An 18,837-nucleotide genomic window follows, 5' to 3' on the forward strand; every position below is an offset into this window, starting at 1 on the left:
AAATCTGAGGCAGCCACATTCTCCAAAGGCGTGAAAGCATGTAACACAATAACTTAACATACTGTCTATATATACCCAGCACAGTATAGAATATCTGTATACTCCCATAAATTATAATGTGGAACTTGGGTCTCTTGTTATGGGAGCCACTGGGAAATGCAATGCTGTGCAGTGTGTGCAAGTCCGTTTAGAAGTCCATGCTTCCTCATACTTCTTCATTTTCTTTTTTTTAATATATATATATCAAATGTTCCCAACGTGGCATCCATAGCTCCTGGCTGAGAATCATCTGCTGTTGGCATGGGAACGGTTTGGCAGATGCTTTGTTGTCCTCCCTGTTACACCAAGCCCCCACGAGGGTCCTCAGATGACAGTGGCAAAGAGGAAGATCTGTAGCAAGGGCATGACCTTCAGGGTAGAGAGGTCAGCGAGGACAGCCTGGAAGGGAAGAGATTTTGGGGGGCGGGGGGGGGCCAGGGCAAGACAAGGCAGATAAAAAGGAAGACATGGATGCTGTCATCAAAACATGGCGGCTGTGCCAAACACTTGGTGACAAAATGGTGTCTTGGCTTGGGGGGTGGGGGTGGAGGGGTATTCAGCATGACAGCTGAGGAAGGGGGGGGGGGGGGGGGGGAGGTGAGGCGCGGTAGGCGCGTGCGCACGTATGTGTGTGTGTGTGTGGAGGGGGCAATCGACATGACAGTTGAATGTGGACGAGAGCAAACGAGTAGGTACACATGCTTACATACACCTTCCAAACCCCCACCCACTCCCAACCCCCATCCCATCTTACAAATGGGGCCAAATTGACCCGTTCTCTGTGCTCTGTCCTTTTGGGACTGAGGATTAAATTTAGGGGCCCTATCATGTTTGCACACCTAACACTTACGTGTCGGCTCTGGGTGCGGGACAGCTAAAAATACAAGGCGTAAGGAATCCTCCTTCTGTAAGCCATGAGGTACATGAGCAAGCAGATACCGGCCGGCGGTATCTCCGTATCACCCCGGAACGGAGCCCGTGCGTCACCATGTGGATTAACCCACCCACCGAAGGGACTTGGGGATGGGGGTGAGGTGGGGGTGGTGGTGGGGTAACTGGGGGATGGGGGAGGCGGGGGTAGGCAAGACGGAGGTCATGTGAACATTTACTACAGTTGTCAATCACAGAGTCGGCTGAGGCAGCGGTGGAGCGGGTTTTAAATGGCATAAGCAGGAGATCCATGAGTGACAGTCTGTTACATAAGCATGTGTCCGAGTGAGGCCGTTTTTTTCAGGTATGCCATCAGTTTAGCGATTGGTGTCTGTAAACTGTTTTGTCTGACGTTTAAAAAAAAAAATGAGGAGGTGTAAATCAGTTCACAAATAATCATTCGTTAACTGTGACACAAATGCATGCAGGAATGAGAGAACATATTTATGCTCATAAACAAAACGCCTCCACACACACACACACACACAGACACACACACACGGACACACACACACGGACACACACACACATAGACACACACACACACACACACACAGAGAGACTGGGCAGGCGCTGTGCCATACATAAGGGCTGTGATAATGACCCCATCACATTTCGGGCTGGCAATGTAGGGGGTGAGGGAGCTGCTTCTGAAAGTGTCCAACAAGCATTTTTGAGACATGTGCCCAAGGGGGACTGGATTACTGCTCGCTGGCCAGCAGTCAAGACGCTATTTCTGTCACTCCTTGGACTCTCTCTCTCTCACACACACACACACACACACAAACACACACATACATTTAACATTAATACTCACCTCGGCTGAGGCCAGTGATGTCACCTCCATCAGATTTTCGGCGCGGAAGGCAAACACGGCAGCCGCCAAGACTAGGGAGGAGAGGGGACCAAGAGACGTCCAATCAAAAGTTAGCGTCTTTGAACGTGCCCCACAAGAAACGTTCAGTCACAAGTAAGTATCTCAAAGTGGGCTCCAATCAAAAGTCAGGATCTCAAAGTGGGCTCCAATCAAAAGTCAGGATCTCAGTGTAAGGACCATATGCTATCAGGGATTATGAGAACAGTGATAACAATAACAAAATATTAACAGCACATTGTCACAGGTTGTGTTTTTTTTTGGGGGGGGGGGGGATAAGTAGAAATTGTAGTGAACATCCAGTTACAAAGCTGGCCAGAGTCTAGTTTACATTTCTTACTGGGCACAGGGTCAGGTTTGGCCTTAAAACATAAGGAAAAGGAAATGTGAACCAGTTTTTTTAAGCATTAGTTTATCTCTAAGCGTGTAAGTGATGGGAAAACCCACGGTGTCAACTGAAGCAGGTCAGGTCTTTTTGAGTGATTTTTGCGTGTTTTACGAGAGGGCAATCGGGCCTACCTGCGACGATCTCTAAGGAGTCGTAACCAAGGATACGGTCCCATAGCAACAAAAGCTGATCAGTACACAGGTACCCTGAGAAGGCCCGGACCATCCACTTGAAGGCAATGCGTAATCTAGTGTAGAACAGACATGCACAAAAGCACATAAACCCACAGTTCATTACCTATGAAGAAAATGCAGAAAACTTCAGATAAAGTTATTTTTACCCTTAACTCTAACACTATTTATTGCACAGTAAACAAGTTTACTCAAAGGTCTTATATCTTGATTGACACAAGTAGCCTTCGCATCTTGTGTCTGCAAGAGATCACCACTAGGTGGAGCTATGTACCTACAATCATGTTCTGAAAAGAGCCTTCTTGTGTCACACTGATTCAGTAAGGGCACAAGTAACAGTACATGCTGAGGTCAGTATTTACAGGATAACAGCTGTATATATATATTTTTTTTTAAAGATTTCACATTGAATGTAATGGTGTGCATCTCAGCAGACTGTAGGCATTATAAAACTATCCACGGGGCTGTCGTTGACGTTGATAAGTTGAAATGGCACTCAGAGTTGCCTGGTGCAGTATTAGTGGTTTAATTTAGATCAGAGTGAATGGGCCCTGACTGACGAGCACTCACGGCTGGGCTCCGATTTCTCTCAGATGGTAAAACAGCTGAGGCAGATGAGTCTGCAGGAGTCTCTCAAACTGCAGACACAGGGACACTATGCCCTGTAACACACACACACACACACACACAAATAGTCACACCACACAGACACACACACACAGTCACACCACACAGACACACACACAAACAGTCACACCACACAGACACACATACACACCGCACACAAACACACTGTAAGGTTAATACGCAGATCCGTACCCATGCAAGTAAAATTTCTTCACATATCTTATAGACATGCCTGTCTACACGCATGCACATGTGCACATGCACACACGTACACACACACACACACACAAAACAGAAGATCAATGCAGATCCATGCACAGACAGGTACAACTACTTCAAACACACACATACACAGGCACACACACACACACACTCACGGTGATTTTAAACACCTTTTTAATCCACAGACTGATTGTGTTTGTACTCACTGAGGGAGATGAAGAGATGGAGTGCAGTCTGAAGAAATAGCGCACATACATCTCCCTGAAGACACTGTACAGTTTGGACGGCTCATTATACAGGAAACACAGAGGAGCAACTGTACAAGAGACAACACAACACGTTACACAGACCCACTCAACACAGAGACAGTAAATACAACACATACTGCCAACTGTACGAGAGACAACACAACACGTTACACAGACCCACTCAACACAGAGACAGCAAATACAACACATACTGCCAACTGTACGAGAGACAACACAACACGTTACACAGACCCACTCAACACAGAGACAGTAAACACAACACATACTGCCAACTGTACAAGAGACAACACAACACATTATACAGACCCACTCAACACAGAGACAGTAAATACAACACATACTGCCAACTGTACGAGAGACAACACAACACATTACACAGACCCACTCAACACAGAGACAGCAAATACAACACATACTGCCAACTGTACAAGAGACAACACAACACGTTACACAGACCCACTCAACACAGAGACAGTAAATACAACACATACTGCCAACTGTACAAGAGACAACACAACATGTTACACAGACCCACTCAACACAGAGACAGCAAATACAACACATACTGCCAACTGTATGAGAGACACTGCACAAGAGACAACACAACATACACCTGGATGTAAACACAAATACACATACAATTCTCGCCTGTGCATGCACACACATATGTATACAACACACACCTGCATCTGCCACATACACATATAATACACACCTGCACATAACTAGGGACATACCACAAACACTGCGCACACACACGCACACACACACACACGCACACTACACACACTACACACACAATACACTCCTGTGCACACACACAGACACAGGACCTCTGATTCCTGCATTATTTTGAACAGGCACTGTGTCAGTAGGCAGGGGACTGTGTGCGTTCTGAGTGTGTGTCAGTCCTGAGTGTAAGCCTACATGCTGTAATGTGTACAGACCAGTGTGTGGCGCTCACCATACATGGAGAAGCCATGGAATGGGATCAGACCTGGGACAGGGACAGAAAAAGGACAGTGCTATGATTCTGCTTTACAGCACCAGGCACACGGGATACAGACATCACAGCAGTTTCATTAGACTTTAATAAGACATTTCAGTCAGAACTCTACCAAGACAGAGAAAGGCTTTACAGAAACACCATTTTAAATGGAGCTACATAAGACGGACAGGCAGAAAGATAGATGACATGGATGGATGGATGGATGGATGGATGGATAAAGTAATGGACAGATGGATGGATGGCGAGTCAATGGATTAATGCATAAATGGATGGATGGGTAGATAGACGGATGGATTGACAAATTAATGCACAGGTGATAGACAGATGGACGGATGGATGAATGGATGGGTGAGTGTGTGGCGAGACAGACAAATGGATAGATGGATGGACAGAGGGATGGATGTTCTCTCACCATTTGGAGGATAGACCACAGCAACTTTCTCTGCTCCTGACTTTCCTGTGGCAAAAAGAACAACACAACTTCCTGTGTCAATCCTGTGACAACTTCCTGTGTCAACCCTCTGATCACAGATACACTGACTCACACACACACCAAGACTGTTTTTCCAAGATAGGTAGATAGATAGGTTCTTTATTGTCCCCTACAAGGAAATTTGTACAAAGCCTCACACATGATTCCGTCACCACAATTTGCCCCACAAAATCACCATGTACACCTAACACAAACATAACATAACATGAATAAATATACACGAATAACACTGTACACACCTAACAAAGATAGAGACATCCAAACCAATAAAGATGTCATTCACTCTCAATAACAGCGCTTCTGATCACAGGATCAAAGTTCATACTGTAGCCGAGAGCATTTTAGTAAACTGAACCTCAGCTAATGATCTGATGACACTGACTGACTCCTTAGCGTCTCTGAGCATGTTACTGTAATTCTGCACAGGTTTTAATGATCCTCTTATGGAGACTGAGAAGAAATGCTTTACTGATTCCCGGTTCTCTCTGAAGTTTTCAGTGTCTGCTCAGTATCTGCATGTGGTGATAGAGTCAGTAATTTAATGTGGGTAATAATGAAGCGGTGGACAGAACTGAGGGAGTGGCTTCAGAAAGCAAAGTGTGTAAGACCTGGCAAATTCACTGAGTCAATCAAGGCAAAATGTGACTTCAAATGCTGCCCCTGGAGCTCCTGTTTCTCCTGAGGCGTATGGGTAAGTAGTTGATAGAAATGGCAAAATCTACACACACACACACACACACATTTATACATGAGGCCAAACACACACCCACGTGTTTATAGATGAGGCCAAACACACACACACACACGCGCGCATGCGTTTATACATGAGGCCAGTATAAGGACAGTACCGTGGACACAGGACTTGGGAGGGGTGGCACTGTTGTAGTTAAAATGTTCCAGGACTGCAGTGTCTCGAGAAAAACACAGCAGGACCTACTCAACAGAACACACACACACACACACACACACACACAAAGAAAAACAAGCAAGACAGAATAGTTCAATGATCTCCAAGATTTTTCCAAAGTTTCTGAGAAATGAATTACTTTCCAAAACTTTCCTTTTCAATATTATTACTCTCAGATTTTCCTAACCAAAGAAACCCAGAGCGAATTTGTGCAGACACGATATTTACAAATGACTTGCTACCGTTTGTCATTTTAACACCTGCAGACAGACAGAGAGAGAACTCCATGAAAATGACACGCTGTGTTTCTGTGAAGCCTTCACACCTTTCTGAATAGCAGTTATCTTCCATACAAACAGGGAAAGCATGAGGATATTAAATAAAGGCAGGTCAGTTGGAGGTCATGTGACATGTAGTATCTAAGTGGCAAAACCAGCACAACACGAAAACTTCAGCTACCACATTGATCTCCCACTGTCCATTTACACAGTGTAAAACAGACAATTCATAAAGCATGAGAAATGGTTGGAAATCATGTAAAATGCAAAATTAGGATCTGTAGTTGGCAAATATGTAGCTGATTCATTTTGTCTAATTAATTGATTCATCTAAAAAATGTGCATTATTAACTTGATAGCAAGGTTTGAGACCAAATTGTAAGTTTTGTATGCTTTAAGTTAAGCTTAGCGGCATGGCTGATGGCAGTGGTAACAGGTTAATTTTCAGGAATAACCGTGTGTATGAGGTGGTAGGAAGTTACTGTGAGTGTGTGTTGTGTATGTGGAGTATACAAGGTTAGGCTTCCAATGCTTCTGTTGGCATTAAGAGACTTATTACATTGTAAAGAGGCAGTCTTTACACAGACTGTGAATGGTGGAATGGTCGCAACGGTATGGTTCCTGAGTGAAAACCTGAGCCTGTGTGTGTGTGTGTGTGTGTGGACCTTTGTGGATACTCTGTTTTTAGCGTTGGTGGAATGTATTGAGTATGTGTGTTGAGTGTTGTGTACAGTGTCTGAGTGGTGGGTGCAGTTTTAAGAAGTGTGTGTACACAGCGAGTGTGAGTTTGGGTAAATGTGTGTATATAGAGTGATTACTGTGGAGAGAATGGAAGTTAAACACTGATGTATGGTTACTATGGAAATGTTCTAAAACGGAACTCCGAAGCAGCGTGCGTGTGCATGTGCACATGCTCCGGAACATGGTTTGTCCTCACTGTTAGTGGAATGCGTTTAGTGATGTGTGCAGCTTTCAGAAGTGTGTGTATAGTTTGTGTGCATGTGTGTGTGTGTGTGAGTGGGCGTGTATACAAGTCTGGTTATTGACTAAAGCTGGCAAAGAAAGGGATGTTTTGGGAGACGGATGATCATAAGCACTGTGTATAAAATCTGCATGTTTTCTGAAGTCACTGAATATTCATAACAAAGTGCAGCAGAATGAGAACAGTGGAAAAATGGCGGGTAAATGGACAGTGTGAGAGCAGACTCTGCTGCTGAACAGTTATTATACCGGAGTCAGATCTTACTGTGGTATCTCTGAGACGTGAAAACACGGCAGTATGGGAGTGGATGCTAATCCCAAACATACTGAAGAATGTGTAGGATTGTATGGGCCAAATCTTAATCTCAGTTTAGTCTATTGTCCTATCTGTTTATACTGATATCAGTGACTACACCTTGCAAGACTGCTGTAATCTCCTTTTACTTCAGCCTACCCTTGTCTGAGTATACAAGGGATAAGATGTGTATGTGTGTGTGTGTGTGTGTGTGTGTCTATACATATTTGTACATATAAAAGCGAACACAAACCTGATAAAGGAAATCTTCAAACACAAAGTAGTAGTCATCATTACTTGCTGTGAGTTTCACGTCCTGAGAGTAGGAGAGCACAGTATTAACCACTGTTCACTGAAACATAAAGACTTCCATTCGCAAACGCAGTCTGATTGGTTGACACACTCTCATTTTGATTATTTACTTTGTCGACTGCCTTGATTAGAAACTATTAATGTAATTTTCAAAACATTTGACAAAAGCAAGTAGAATAGTTGAAAAGCAATGCCTGAGAAATGAGCAAAACTGTTGCTTTGTTACACTTCTGCTTACTGTTCAATACTAAAAGCAGCAGTAAGAGATCATCAGACCATGACACTGAACAACGCAAAAGTACCAGTCTTCAACTTTCTTTTTTTTTTTTTTTTTTGGTTGTTGCTGATATAACAATGAGAATGTGATGTGATTGGAATGGAGACAATATGAAACCTGTGAGTGAAATAGTATCATTCTTGTGTGAAACACTAAGTCATTTATCTTTGCTTTTCACATGACATCTCATTATTGAACAAGCTTTTAAGTGGAAGAGTAAAGACTCCTGACTACAGCTGACACACCGTCATTCACAAAAAAACAGTTAAACAGAAGAGAGTGAGAGTTAAGTATAAGTCCAGACATGTTGCCCTCTGTGAACACAGACTGTTAGCTGTTGATAATGGCCTCATCATGTCAGTTAAATAATTCAGCAAGACAAAAAAAAAAGGAGGCAATTAAAATTAAATGGAAAAAAAAGATCATCCAGAAACAAGGAAGAGATCCTATAAAGGAGCTGTTGGTAATTGTACTGGATAACACACAATGTGTTCATACATATGTATTTGTGTATGTATATGTGTGTGTGTGTAATGGTGATATAATGTGTTTTATGTGTGTGTTTTATTTGTGCGAGCCTTTGTGTGCCTGTCTTGGAGAAGTGGAGTCCTCCTTGGTCAGTGTCTGTGGAGACCAGCCTTGCACAGTGTCTGCCTTGAGATGTTGGTACCAGAATTGCTCAGATTCATAAGGATGACCTTTGTGGTGATCCTTGGATTCTTCTTGGCCTCTCACACTGCCATTCTCGCCAGCGCAGGGGTAACTTTTGGCCTACTACCCCCGCCCTTTGACATTTTTCACAGTGTGGAACTCCTTGTACTTTTAGATTATGCATTGTGGCCACTGGCACTTGAAAACACTTGGATATGGCTTTATAGCCTTTCCCTGTCTTGTGAGCAGCAACTATGTGCAACCGGAGGTCCTCACTAAGCTCTTTGGTTTTAGCCATGACTTGCAATTGACTAGTAAGTGACTAGAGAACTACTGCATGAGCTGTTCTCAATTTAAAGTTGATTAGAAAGCTCTAGAACATGGTACAAATTACCAGGACCATTTGGAATGGTGTAGGAGCTTGCATTTTCTGAAAAATTTGCAACAATTTCAAGGGGTATGAATAATTTTTGACATGGCATTTTTAGTAAAAATGTAAAAAAAAAAAAAAAAACACAGAAAGAATTCAAATTTATCATTGACATCTCTGACATAATGTCTTACCAAATTCGGCATGGGTATGACTAATTTTGGGCTTAACTGTATGTATGTGTCTGAGTGCATGTCTTGTGTGTATGTCATGGTAATGTAATGTGCTTTATGTGTGTGTGTATGTACGTGTCTATATGTGTGTCTTGTGTGTATGTCATGTCATGTGTTTATGTGTGTGTGTGTGTGTGAGTGTACCTTGTAGATTAGGTTGTCTACCAGCAGATCATGATGAATAACTCCGGCCTTCAGCTGCTCATAGTGCGCAATGTCCTAATCACACACACACACAGCGTAATAGAGAGAGAGAGAGAGAGAGAGAGAGAAAACCATCAGACATAAGAGTAACATTTATCTTTGACATTGAATGATTCATAAAAGCTCTCCTTCAGCAAACAGTATTCTTATTTAAGGCAATGAATCCTGAGGCGACATTTTTACACAGATTAACTCAGGTTTAGCAGGAACTGTGACAGAGCCACTTGAGCTAAAGTTACAGTGACCTTAACAAAACCATGACTCTGTAAAACCCTGCCATTCAACCGTCACCACTTACATATGTTTATTCAAAAACTTCATCCTACTGCTCTCAAGCAGCACTCAGCAGAAAGACAGAAAGAACAAAAAAACAAAGAAAAAAGAAAGAAAAAATGAGAAGTCCACGACAGACGCACCCATACAGAAAACTGCCGCCTCTAGACACTTTTTGGGGAGGCGGGGAAAAACGGTGAGCCTGGATTTATCTGGTGCCTGGTTTGTGTCACTGCAGAATGGTTATAATTCTCAAAAGCTTGTGAAGAAATCTCCTCATTGTCCAGAGTTTCACAGCTGCCCGAGCCAATCCGCTGGCAAACGTCAACTTTTGACATTAAAGACGAGGGAAGGGAAGAGGAGGTCGGATAAGTCAAACGGAGTAATAGTTCACTTAACTGATGTTAAACATCAGGAGAGACAAGCTTGTTTTCTGAATCCCTGTGGAAAAAGACACTCTGCCAAAATCTTGTACTTCGAAATATTTACAGGTCACCATGACATGAAGAAAGAAAGAAAGAAAGAAAGAAAGAAGGACAGAAAGAAGAGAAGGACAGAAAGAAAAGAAGAAAGAAAGAAATATTTCATGTGAGTGTAACATGATAAATACAGAATTTTTAGAGGATCTAAACATTAGTTTCAAGAGACCAAGTCCAATTCAATTTCACAACAGATTATTAAGTGAACTTGCCAAAGAATGAAGTCAACATTTATGAGTAGACAGGAAATGTAAAAGGAAGCTATTTGATGAGCTTCTCTTGTTGAATCGTTAAAACGTTTCCCTAAAAAAAAAAAAAAAAAAAAGCTTTTATCATAAATAAAAATCTTTGTCTTGGTTACAATATTCAAAGCCAAGGAGCTAAGGTTACTTCGAAAGGGACACAAATCCCCTTGGATAACTTTATTACGAAGAGGACAAATGTGGAAGAAGCAGGAAATCAAAATGACCGTTCTGTATTGGGTTTCATTGGTGCATCGCCAGAAAGTGTGTACAGTCTGAAGGCTGAAGACTTTGATGACGGTTTTTAAACTGCAGGAAATTGCATTAACGGTAAAAGAGCTTGAGGAGACCAGAGGTACACAGCTGTGAACTTAAACACACACACACACACACACACACACATATACAGACATGCATGAAAGTTCTCAAACTCTCTCAATTTCATGAAGCAAATCAGGAGCTTTATTCTTTGAGTTAAGGATTTATTGTTCCCTTTCTCTGGTGCAATTAGTGGTGCAGTTGGCATTAAATAAACAGCTTATATTTTCTCTTCTTTGTAAACAGTGTGCAGAGAATTTCTCAGAAAAGTTCTTCCATTTGTAAGGAGGCGATTACGCAATTCTCCTCCAGTGGACAGCGGCGTATTACCAGTGGCATCCACAATGGAAACAGCTTGGAAATTTAGAGGTACCAGTCTACAGTCGTAGATGATAACATGAAACTGATATAATAATAGGAAGAAGAAGAAGAAGAAGAAGAAGGAAGAAGTAGAATACAGATGGATTAGGGAAGCTGGTCTGAAGGCATCAGCAGAAGCTCTCATTGCTGTGATACAGGACCAGACACTGAAGACCATGTGCCATATAGCAAGAATGCTGAATGTCACCAGTGATCCAAAGTGTAGCCTGTAGGAACAAGATGAGACAGTCACTAATCCATTGACTGCACGCTAGATGATCACCATAAATGAGTATTTGAAGAGGTACAAGTAAAGGGGCAATGCTGGTACAGAGGAACATTTGCGAGCACTACCAGATCCCAGGGCACTGGAAGCCATGGCTGCGTATGCCTGAGCCAGTGACAGACAATGACAGGGTAAAAACCCTGTGGAACACGGAGATCAGAACAGACAGGAGGATTTCAGCAACGTGGCCAGACATCATGGTTATCGACAAGGACACCAGAACAGCAATGATCATCGACGCTGTATCTCCAGATGACAAGAATGTATCAGCCAAGGAACAGGAGAAAATCAGGGCCTGCAACTTGAAGTAAACAAAGTTCTGGAATGTGAAGGCCCAAGTCATCCCAGTAGTGCCTGGAGCCCTGGTCACCCATCCCCCAGAACGGAACAAACACCATGGGTGCCTGCTTGGAACACACAGGGCAGCAGCTCTCATCAAAGCAATGCTGTCTGGAAGTGGACACATCCTTCTCAAGATCCCGGATCTCCCAGGGGACTGGCAGGAACCTCGAGACCCAAAAGAACAATAACCAACCCAAGGGCAGAGTCATGATGAACACACATAATAATAATAATAATAATAATAATAATAATAATAATAATAATAATAATAATAGAGTTGGGAATATGGTGCAGGCCAAATTGTGTTAAAAAGATCAAACCTGGACTGAAAATGAGAAAATGAGAAAAGTAAGCTTAATGGGGAAGGGGACTGTAAAATGCCTAAAAACGGATCTAAATATCAGACAACAAATCCCATCTTTTTTCCTAAGGTAGTTAAAGTTCACATTTTCCTTCTGTTCAGATTATTTAAACAACATTCAGATTGTTACACACTGTGTCCATGGCAACGGTCTGGGGACCGAGGTCACCGTGCCAGCGTCATCTTTTCATTTTGTTCAACTTCACCACCTGTTTTGTTTGATTAACTGCTACTCTCTGCACTCAGAGAGTAGCAGTTACTGCACTCACTGCTACTCAGAACAACTACACTAACAAATTACTCTTAAGTCATGTTTACAGAGTTTACGAAGAGCAATAAAATTAAATGTTTAATTAAAATAGCAAATCTTTTTGCCAGTACTCTTATTATTCTGCACAAGTTTGATCTCAACACAAGGAGATGATCCTGTATTGATTTTTTTTTTTCATATCTGTTCAAACTTTTTGAGCAGCAGGATTGCTGCGTTTGACAGCGCTGGAGTTGTCCGGTGTCAGTAGTTGTAGTCGCTGCAGTCTGCAGTCAGAAACTGAGAGGGTATTTAAAAAAACATTAACTAAGCGAGAGAATCTAAAATTTCACTTAGTCTTCAAATTCTTTGCGTGAAGATATTGTCTGGACCAAAGAGCAGGTCTCTGACTGCACTGAAGGCTGTGAAGTATTACTTTTTTTTTCTTTTTTTTTCCCCTTTCTTTCTTTTTTTTTTCACATGGGCCTGGTTGATGTCATGGTGACAGCTAGCTTCGCCTCAACTTACATAATCGTACCACATAGAACATTAACACCACTTCTTCTGTTTGTTCTTTCACTATCTTTTTTTTTTTTTTTTTTTCCGAACCCTTCTGGTGCCGTTCAGGCCAGTCGTTCCTGTCTTACACCCGTCTAAGGCGCTGAAGCAGTGATACATGACTGCCCTCTTTCTGTCTTTCAGACAAACCACGAAGGCGTTCGGCAGCTGTCTGGCTTCCTGTCCACAGAGCGGGAAGGAGACAGACTCCAGGTCTCTTTCTCTGTTCGATCCCTTTAACGTTTGTGCCTGCATCAATCTATCTTCACACCGCTTTGCTTTGTTCCAGCCAAGAACACCAGCGCTGTGTGGGTGGGTGGGTGTGTGTGTGTGTGTGTGTGTGTGAGAGAAAGAGCGAGTGTTTAGGCTCCCTTGTCACACAGAGAGCTCCTGGCAGGTGTCTGAGCAAACCCTGCATTGGCTGGGCCAGTTTGATTATGTTGGAATGTGGGGTAAAGAGACAGGGTTCAGGAAGGCCAAGTGGAGAAAACGCAACTACTACAGGTCTTTGGGTCAAAGATGGATTTTGTAGCTTCTGTCTTTGCCCTGTGTGCGTCTGCGTGAAAGTACAATGAAGAGCTTCAGTCTGAAAAAGCATTTGTTTATGCGCAGACGGGCAACATGTTTCTAAGAATACCCTTCCAGGTAAAAGACACAGTAAATGTCATAAATACTTTATACTAAGCATAAGAAAACATCTAAAAATATACCTAGATCTAAATATCCATTCAGTAATTCAAACACAAAATAACCGTAAATGCCAAGCTGTCTATACACAGGTGTCACGTTCAGGAGGAAAGCTTTGTTCTGAGAAGCGGGGCTCTGGGAAAAGGAAACGAGCGTGAGAGCGGCAGGCTGCAGTCGGGGGCTCTGGGACAGGCGTTGGAGTTGGAGTGTGCAGCGCTGTTGCTTCTCAGTAGAACTGTACAGCTCCAGGAGAATCAGCAGGAGCACAGCTCTCCTCAAATTAAAGTGAGCATTTCAACTTACGCCACGCAACCAAAGCACAGGACGCTTGTGGGTTTAAAAAAGAGGAGAGCTTGCAGAAAAAACAAAAAAAACAAAAAACAAAACAAACAAAAAAAAAAAAAAACAGGCCTGGGATACTAGACAGCTGTGCATCAGTCAGGTTTACTCACAGTTCATTCAAAGGACTGAGGTCACAGCAGTTTGTGTGTGTGCGTATGAGTATGTGTGTGCATATGTGCGTGAGTGTGCGTGTGTGTATGTGTGTATAGGAGTATGTGTGTGCGTGTGTGTGTTTATATGTGTATATGGGTATGTGTGTGCGTGTGTGTGCGTGCATGTGTGTTTGTGTATGTGTGTGTGTGTGTAAATTACCTCGGGTTCGTTGGTGGCATTGAGAATCAGGGCCCACAGCTGTGCTCTGAGGCCTGTGGGACAGCCCTGTCGACTGTACTGCTGAGCCGCTGCACTGTCCTGCTCACTCAGAACTAACACAGACACACAGAGACGCACAGAGTCAGACAGACACACACAGAGTCAGATAGACACACAGAGACGCACAGAGTCAGACAGACAGACACACAGAGACGCACAGAGTCAGACAGACAGACACACAGAGACGCACAGAGTCAGATAGACACACAGAGATGCACAGAGTCAGATATACAGACACACAGAGACACACAGAGTCAGGCAGACAGACACACACACAGTAAGACAGATGGAGAGAAAGATTTAGAGTATAGCCCACATCCTCACATAACTCACAACACAAATTCCTCAGGGTCTGTGCTTCCTACTGACACACAACTCACAACTCACACTCCAGTCTCCATCTCTCACTGACACACAACACACAACTCACACTCCAGTCTCCATCTCTCACTGACTCACAACACACACTCCAGTCTCCATCTCTCACTGACACACAACACACACTCCAGTCTCCATCTCTCACTGACTCACAACTCACACTCCAGTCTCCATCTCTCACTGACTCACAGCTCACACTCCAGTCTCCATCTCTCACTGACACACAACTCACACTCCAGTCTCTGTCTCTCACTGACTCACAACTCACACTCCAGTCTCCATCTCTCACTGACACACAACTCACACTCCAGTCTCTGTCTCTCACTGACTCACAACTCACACTCCAGTCTCCATCTCTCACTGACTCACAACACACACTCCAGTCTCCATCTCTCACTGACACACAACTCACACTCCAGTCTCTGTCTCTCACTGACACACAACTCACACTCCAGTCTCCATCTCTCACTGACACGCAACACACACTCCAGTCTCCATCTCTCACTGACACACAACACACACTCCAGTCTCCATCTCTCACTGACACACAACACACACTCCAGTCTCCATCTCTCACTGACTCACAACACACACTCCAGTCTCCATCTCTCACTGACACACAACACACACTCCAGTCTCTGTCTCTCACTGACTCACAACTCACACTCCAGTCTCCATCTCTCACTGACTCACAACACACACTCCAGTCTCCATCTCTCACTGACACACAACTCACACTCCAGTCTCCATCTCTCACTGACACACAACTCACACTCCAGTCTCCATCTCTCACTGACACGCAACACACACTCCAGTCTCCATCTCTCACTGACACACAACACACACTCCAGTCTCCATCTCTCACTGACTCACAACACACACTCCAGTCTCCATCTCTCACTGACACGCAACACACACTCCAGTCTCTGTCTCTCACTGCTAACAGGCAAGTGGAAGCTGTATGACTCGTCAGTGCCACCTACACCTGCCAACCTGAGACTGGTCTTATGGGTCACACACTGACCTCCACGGCCACACACGGCAAATGCCAGAAAATGCCAACGTATCACTGTCCTTATTCTGAGCATCATCGGTTTGCCCCAAGCAAGGGCAGGCTCTGCATCATTCCTGGTAAACAAGACTTCAAGAAGATTCTAGAATAGCGTCTCATGGAGCTTTTTCCACTACCACGAAACAATGGAATTTCTATTTCTAATGAACTAATGGTGTCGCAGACGTCAAACGCAGCTCCACACACGTGTAGCAAGTCACACTCAGGGTGTTACTCGTAGTATGTGGCAGCCAAAATCTTCATCAATGTACTTTAACACTAGCGTTTCCTTTATTTTGGTAGCCACCTCAGCATGTGTATTTATGTGTTTGTGAGTGTGTGTGTTTGTGTGTGTGTTGACTTGCTTTCAAGGCATTAGTATGTAGGCTACTCAGGTTAGAGGGTTTAGCTGCAAACCATCGATAAACAATTCATACAGAAATCCTGAAGTCCATCTTTTTTTTTTTTTTTTTGTGCGTCCTCTGAGATTATTAATGACAGTAGAAATCCTCCACTCGCATTTCCCTCTTCTTTCATAATGAGAAAATGAACAGTATCAGATGTGGTAGACTGCATTCCGCGCCGGTCAAACCAAACAGTTACCCGCGGTTATCCCCAGAAATCTCAACTTATTCTGCAAAAAAATAAATGATTCTGTACTTTAGGAATCATTACTGTAAATAAAATCATCAACCTGTTCCCCTTACACGACCCGCTTCCAGCCATCTGTTTTCAGGAGATGACTGCGAGAGTTTTATGACATTGAAAACTGCCTCTTTGGAGGTGAACAATTTTCCAGATGCTTCTGTGACAGGAGAGTCAAAGCCCTACTCAATAAGAGTCATCTGGAACCCTCTGTCCTTAATGACTCGAAACCTACCATTATTATACTGTTCTGGGGAATGATCTTAGAGAAAAGGTTGTGTTTTTAACCGATAAATAACTTTTCTTTGAAATGAAATGATATTTTGAAGAATTCCAGAACTAACCACAGAGCAGATGCAGCTCTGGTTAGGCCAGTGAATGATCTCAGGCATAATAGCGAAAATTAGGTTTCAATTCTTAAATATTAGATTTAAGTGCTATGGCGCTTCGAACTTTGTTGGTCTCACGAGAACTTCTTTCAACAGGTTAAACGAAATGTAACTGGGGGTTAACAACGAACAGAAATTTTGCCCAACCATGTGTCCTGTAAAGCTTAAAGTTGCTGTTACTAGTGTCTACTTTATGAGTAATAGAAATTTCAGAAACGTTTCCTAGATCAGACATGCCCCCCACCCCTTTTCAACTAAAGAAGTCTGTAAACTGCATATGGTTTTGCAGAGCAGAAGAGCCTGAGACCCTGACACATCTGTCCTGGTCATGTCTTTAATTTCCCATCTCATTTAGCACAGACAATGAGCCTTTCTAGGATTTTTTTTCTTGTACAATTCCTAACAGCCTAATATTGGTGCACTTCTCTGACAATCTGACTAAATGCGTTCCTCACTGTTGTTTAAGTTCTTCCAGCGTGTCTCTCTTAAACAAACTCAGAGTAAGCCTGAACAAAAGACCCACTGTGAGGTAGGACCTTCTCTCTATGCACTCAAGAGTCCCAAACAACAGAAATCCGTTGAAAATACAACTTTTTAAAGTAGTTTAGAACCTCATGTTTGTACGCCTGTTTGCTCTATGCCTTCTTCAACAGATTCCTCATTTACCTAACTATGATAGTTTTGTCAATTTTCCTTTACTCCTTAATAATATGTTATTTTTTTTATTTATGAAAAATGCAGTAAAAATATGGTCATCATTATCATTAGTAGTAGTAGCAGTAGTAGTTGTACTTGTTGTAGTTTTATTGTTATTATTGTTGTTATTGCTGTTGTCGCTTTGATCATCATCATCATTGTTATTGCTACCAAAGATTTTTTCATGCTCAAAAAAAGAAGAGTCAGGGTCATAAAGTAGAGCCCCTTGTTCCTCTACGTTTTAGATGCAGTGTACCGGGTGACCAACACAGACCTGCGCTATTCTGGACAATTAAACAGGCCTGCGCTATTCTGAACAATCAAACAGGCCTGCACTATTCTGGACAATCAAACAGGCCTGCACTATTCTGGACAATTAAAACAGAAGCTTCCTGTTACACGCGTGGTCAGAGTGATGGGTTTCGTAAATAGACACTATAAAATGGATTCAACCCAGAATTGTGTTTCATTTCGAGTTTTTTTTTTTTTTCATCTCACCTTTCCGGCCAATCCTTATGTGCTCGTACTCAAACAAATCTGCAGAGAGACAGGAAAGAGGACAGATCAGGAATATCTGAGTTGACACGGTGAAGTGGGTGTACACGTCTGTCTGTGTGTGTGTGTGTGTGTGTGTGTGTGTGTGAGAGAGAGAGAGAAAGACAAAGAGCATGATAAACTACATCAGCACAAACACACTCTGATAGTGTGGTATAATAATGTGGCACTGGCCAATACATTAGAGACTAACAATACTATTGTCAGATAGGTTATCACTGACAGAAACTTCTCTGGTTGCTATTTGGAAACATCCAAAGTGATGGAAAAACACTGGGCAGCAACAGGAACATGGGATCCAAGTTGGAATGAACGAAGTTATGAATATGACGTAGGTTATGGGAAGTCACGCAAAAACGTGCTGCTGGACTGGTAGCAAACAACTTTGATGGCAGCTTAGTAAACAAAATTACAGACAAATAACCGTATGCATGAAGTGAGAGCATCCAGATGGAATAGTCAGAACATTAGATGGATAGATGGATATGTGACAGGACAAACGGATGGATGGATGGATGGATAGATGAAAAAAACAAATGGATACCTGGGGGCACATTGGTGTGGTCATCGATGCCAAGCTGACTAGTAGTAAGATCAAGCTCTGGGTAGGCCTCCCTCTGAAAGGACCATAAAAAAGTAAAAACAAAACAAAAGCAAACAAACAAAAAGAAACTGACAGCAATTAGGAAACTGATAGTAATTGTTC

At 42.9% G+C, this 18,837-nt stretch overlaps 1 protein-coding gene across 1 annotated transcript in view; it reads right to left on the bottom strand.

Annotated features, from left to right (window-relative positions):
• Positions 1-363: 363 nt before the first annotated feature.
• Positions 364-18,837, bottom strand: part of tbc1d19 (TBC1 domain family, member 19) — a 26,931-nt gene continuing 8,457 nt past the window's right edge. The window contains exons 9-21 of the mRNA XM_030780819.1: positions 18,676-18,748; positions 18,075-18,113; positions 14,358-14,470; positions 9,491-9,565; positions 7,757-7,819; positions 5,891-5,975; positions 4,962-5,006; positions 4,505-4,537; positions 3,478-3,587; positions 2,993-3,084; positions 2,363-2,478; positions 1,787-1,857; positions 364-438 (exon numbers count right to left, since the gene is read on the bottom strand). Coding sequence (XP_030636679.1) covers positions 364-438; positions 1,787-1,857; positions 2,363-2,478; positions 2,993-3,084; positions 3,478-3,587; positions 4,505-4,537; positions 4,962-5,006; positions 5,891-5,975; positions 7,757-7,819; positions 9,491-9,565; positions 14,358-14,470; positions 18,075-18,113; positions 18,676-18,748 — 990 coding nt within the window. The remainder of the gene's footprint in view (positions 439-1,786; positions 1,858-2,362; positions 2,479-2,992; positions 3,085-3,477; positions 3,588-4,504; positions 4,538-4,961; positions 5,007-5,890; positions 5,976-7,756; positions 7,820-9,490; positions 9,566-14,357; positions 14,471-18,074; positions 18,114-18,675; positions 18,749-18,837) is intronic.

This window comes from Chanos chanos, chromosome 7 (assembly GCF_902362185.1).
Source record: "Chanos chanos chromosome 7, fChaCha1.1, whole genome shotgun sequence".
NCBI classification, from domain to species: domain Eukaryota; kingdom Metazoa; phylum Chordata; class Actinopteri; order Gonorynchiformes; family Chanidae; genus Chanos; species Chanos chanos.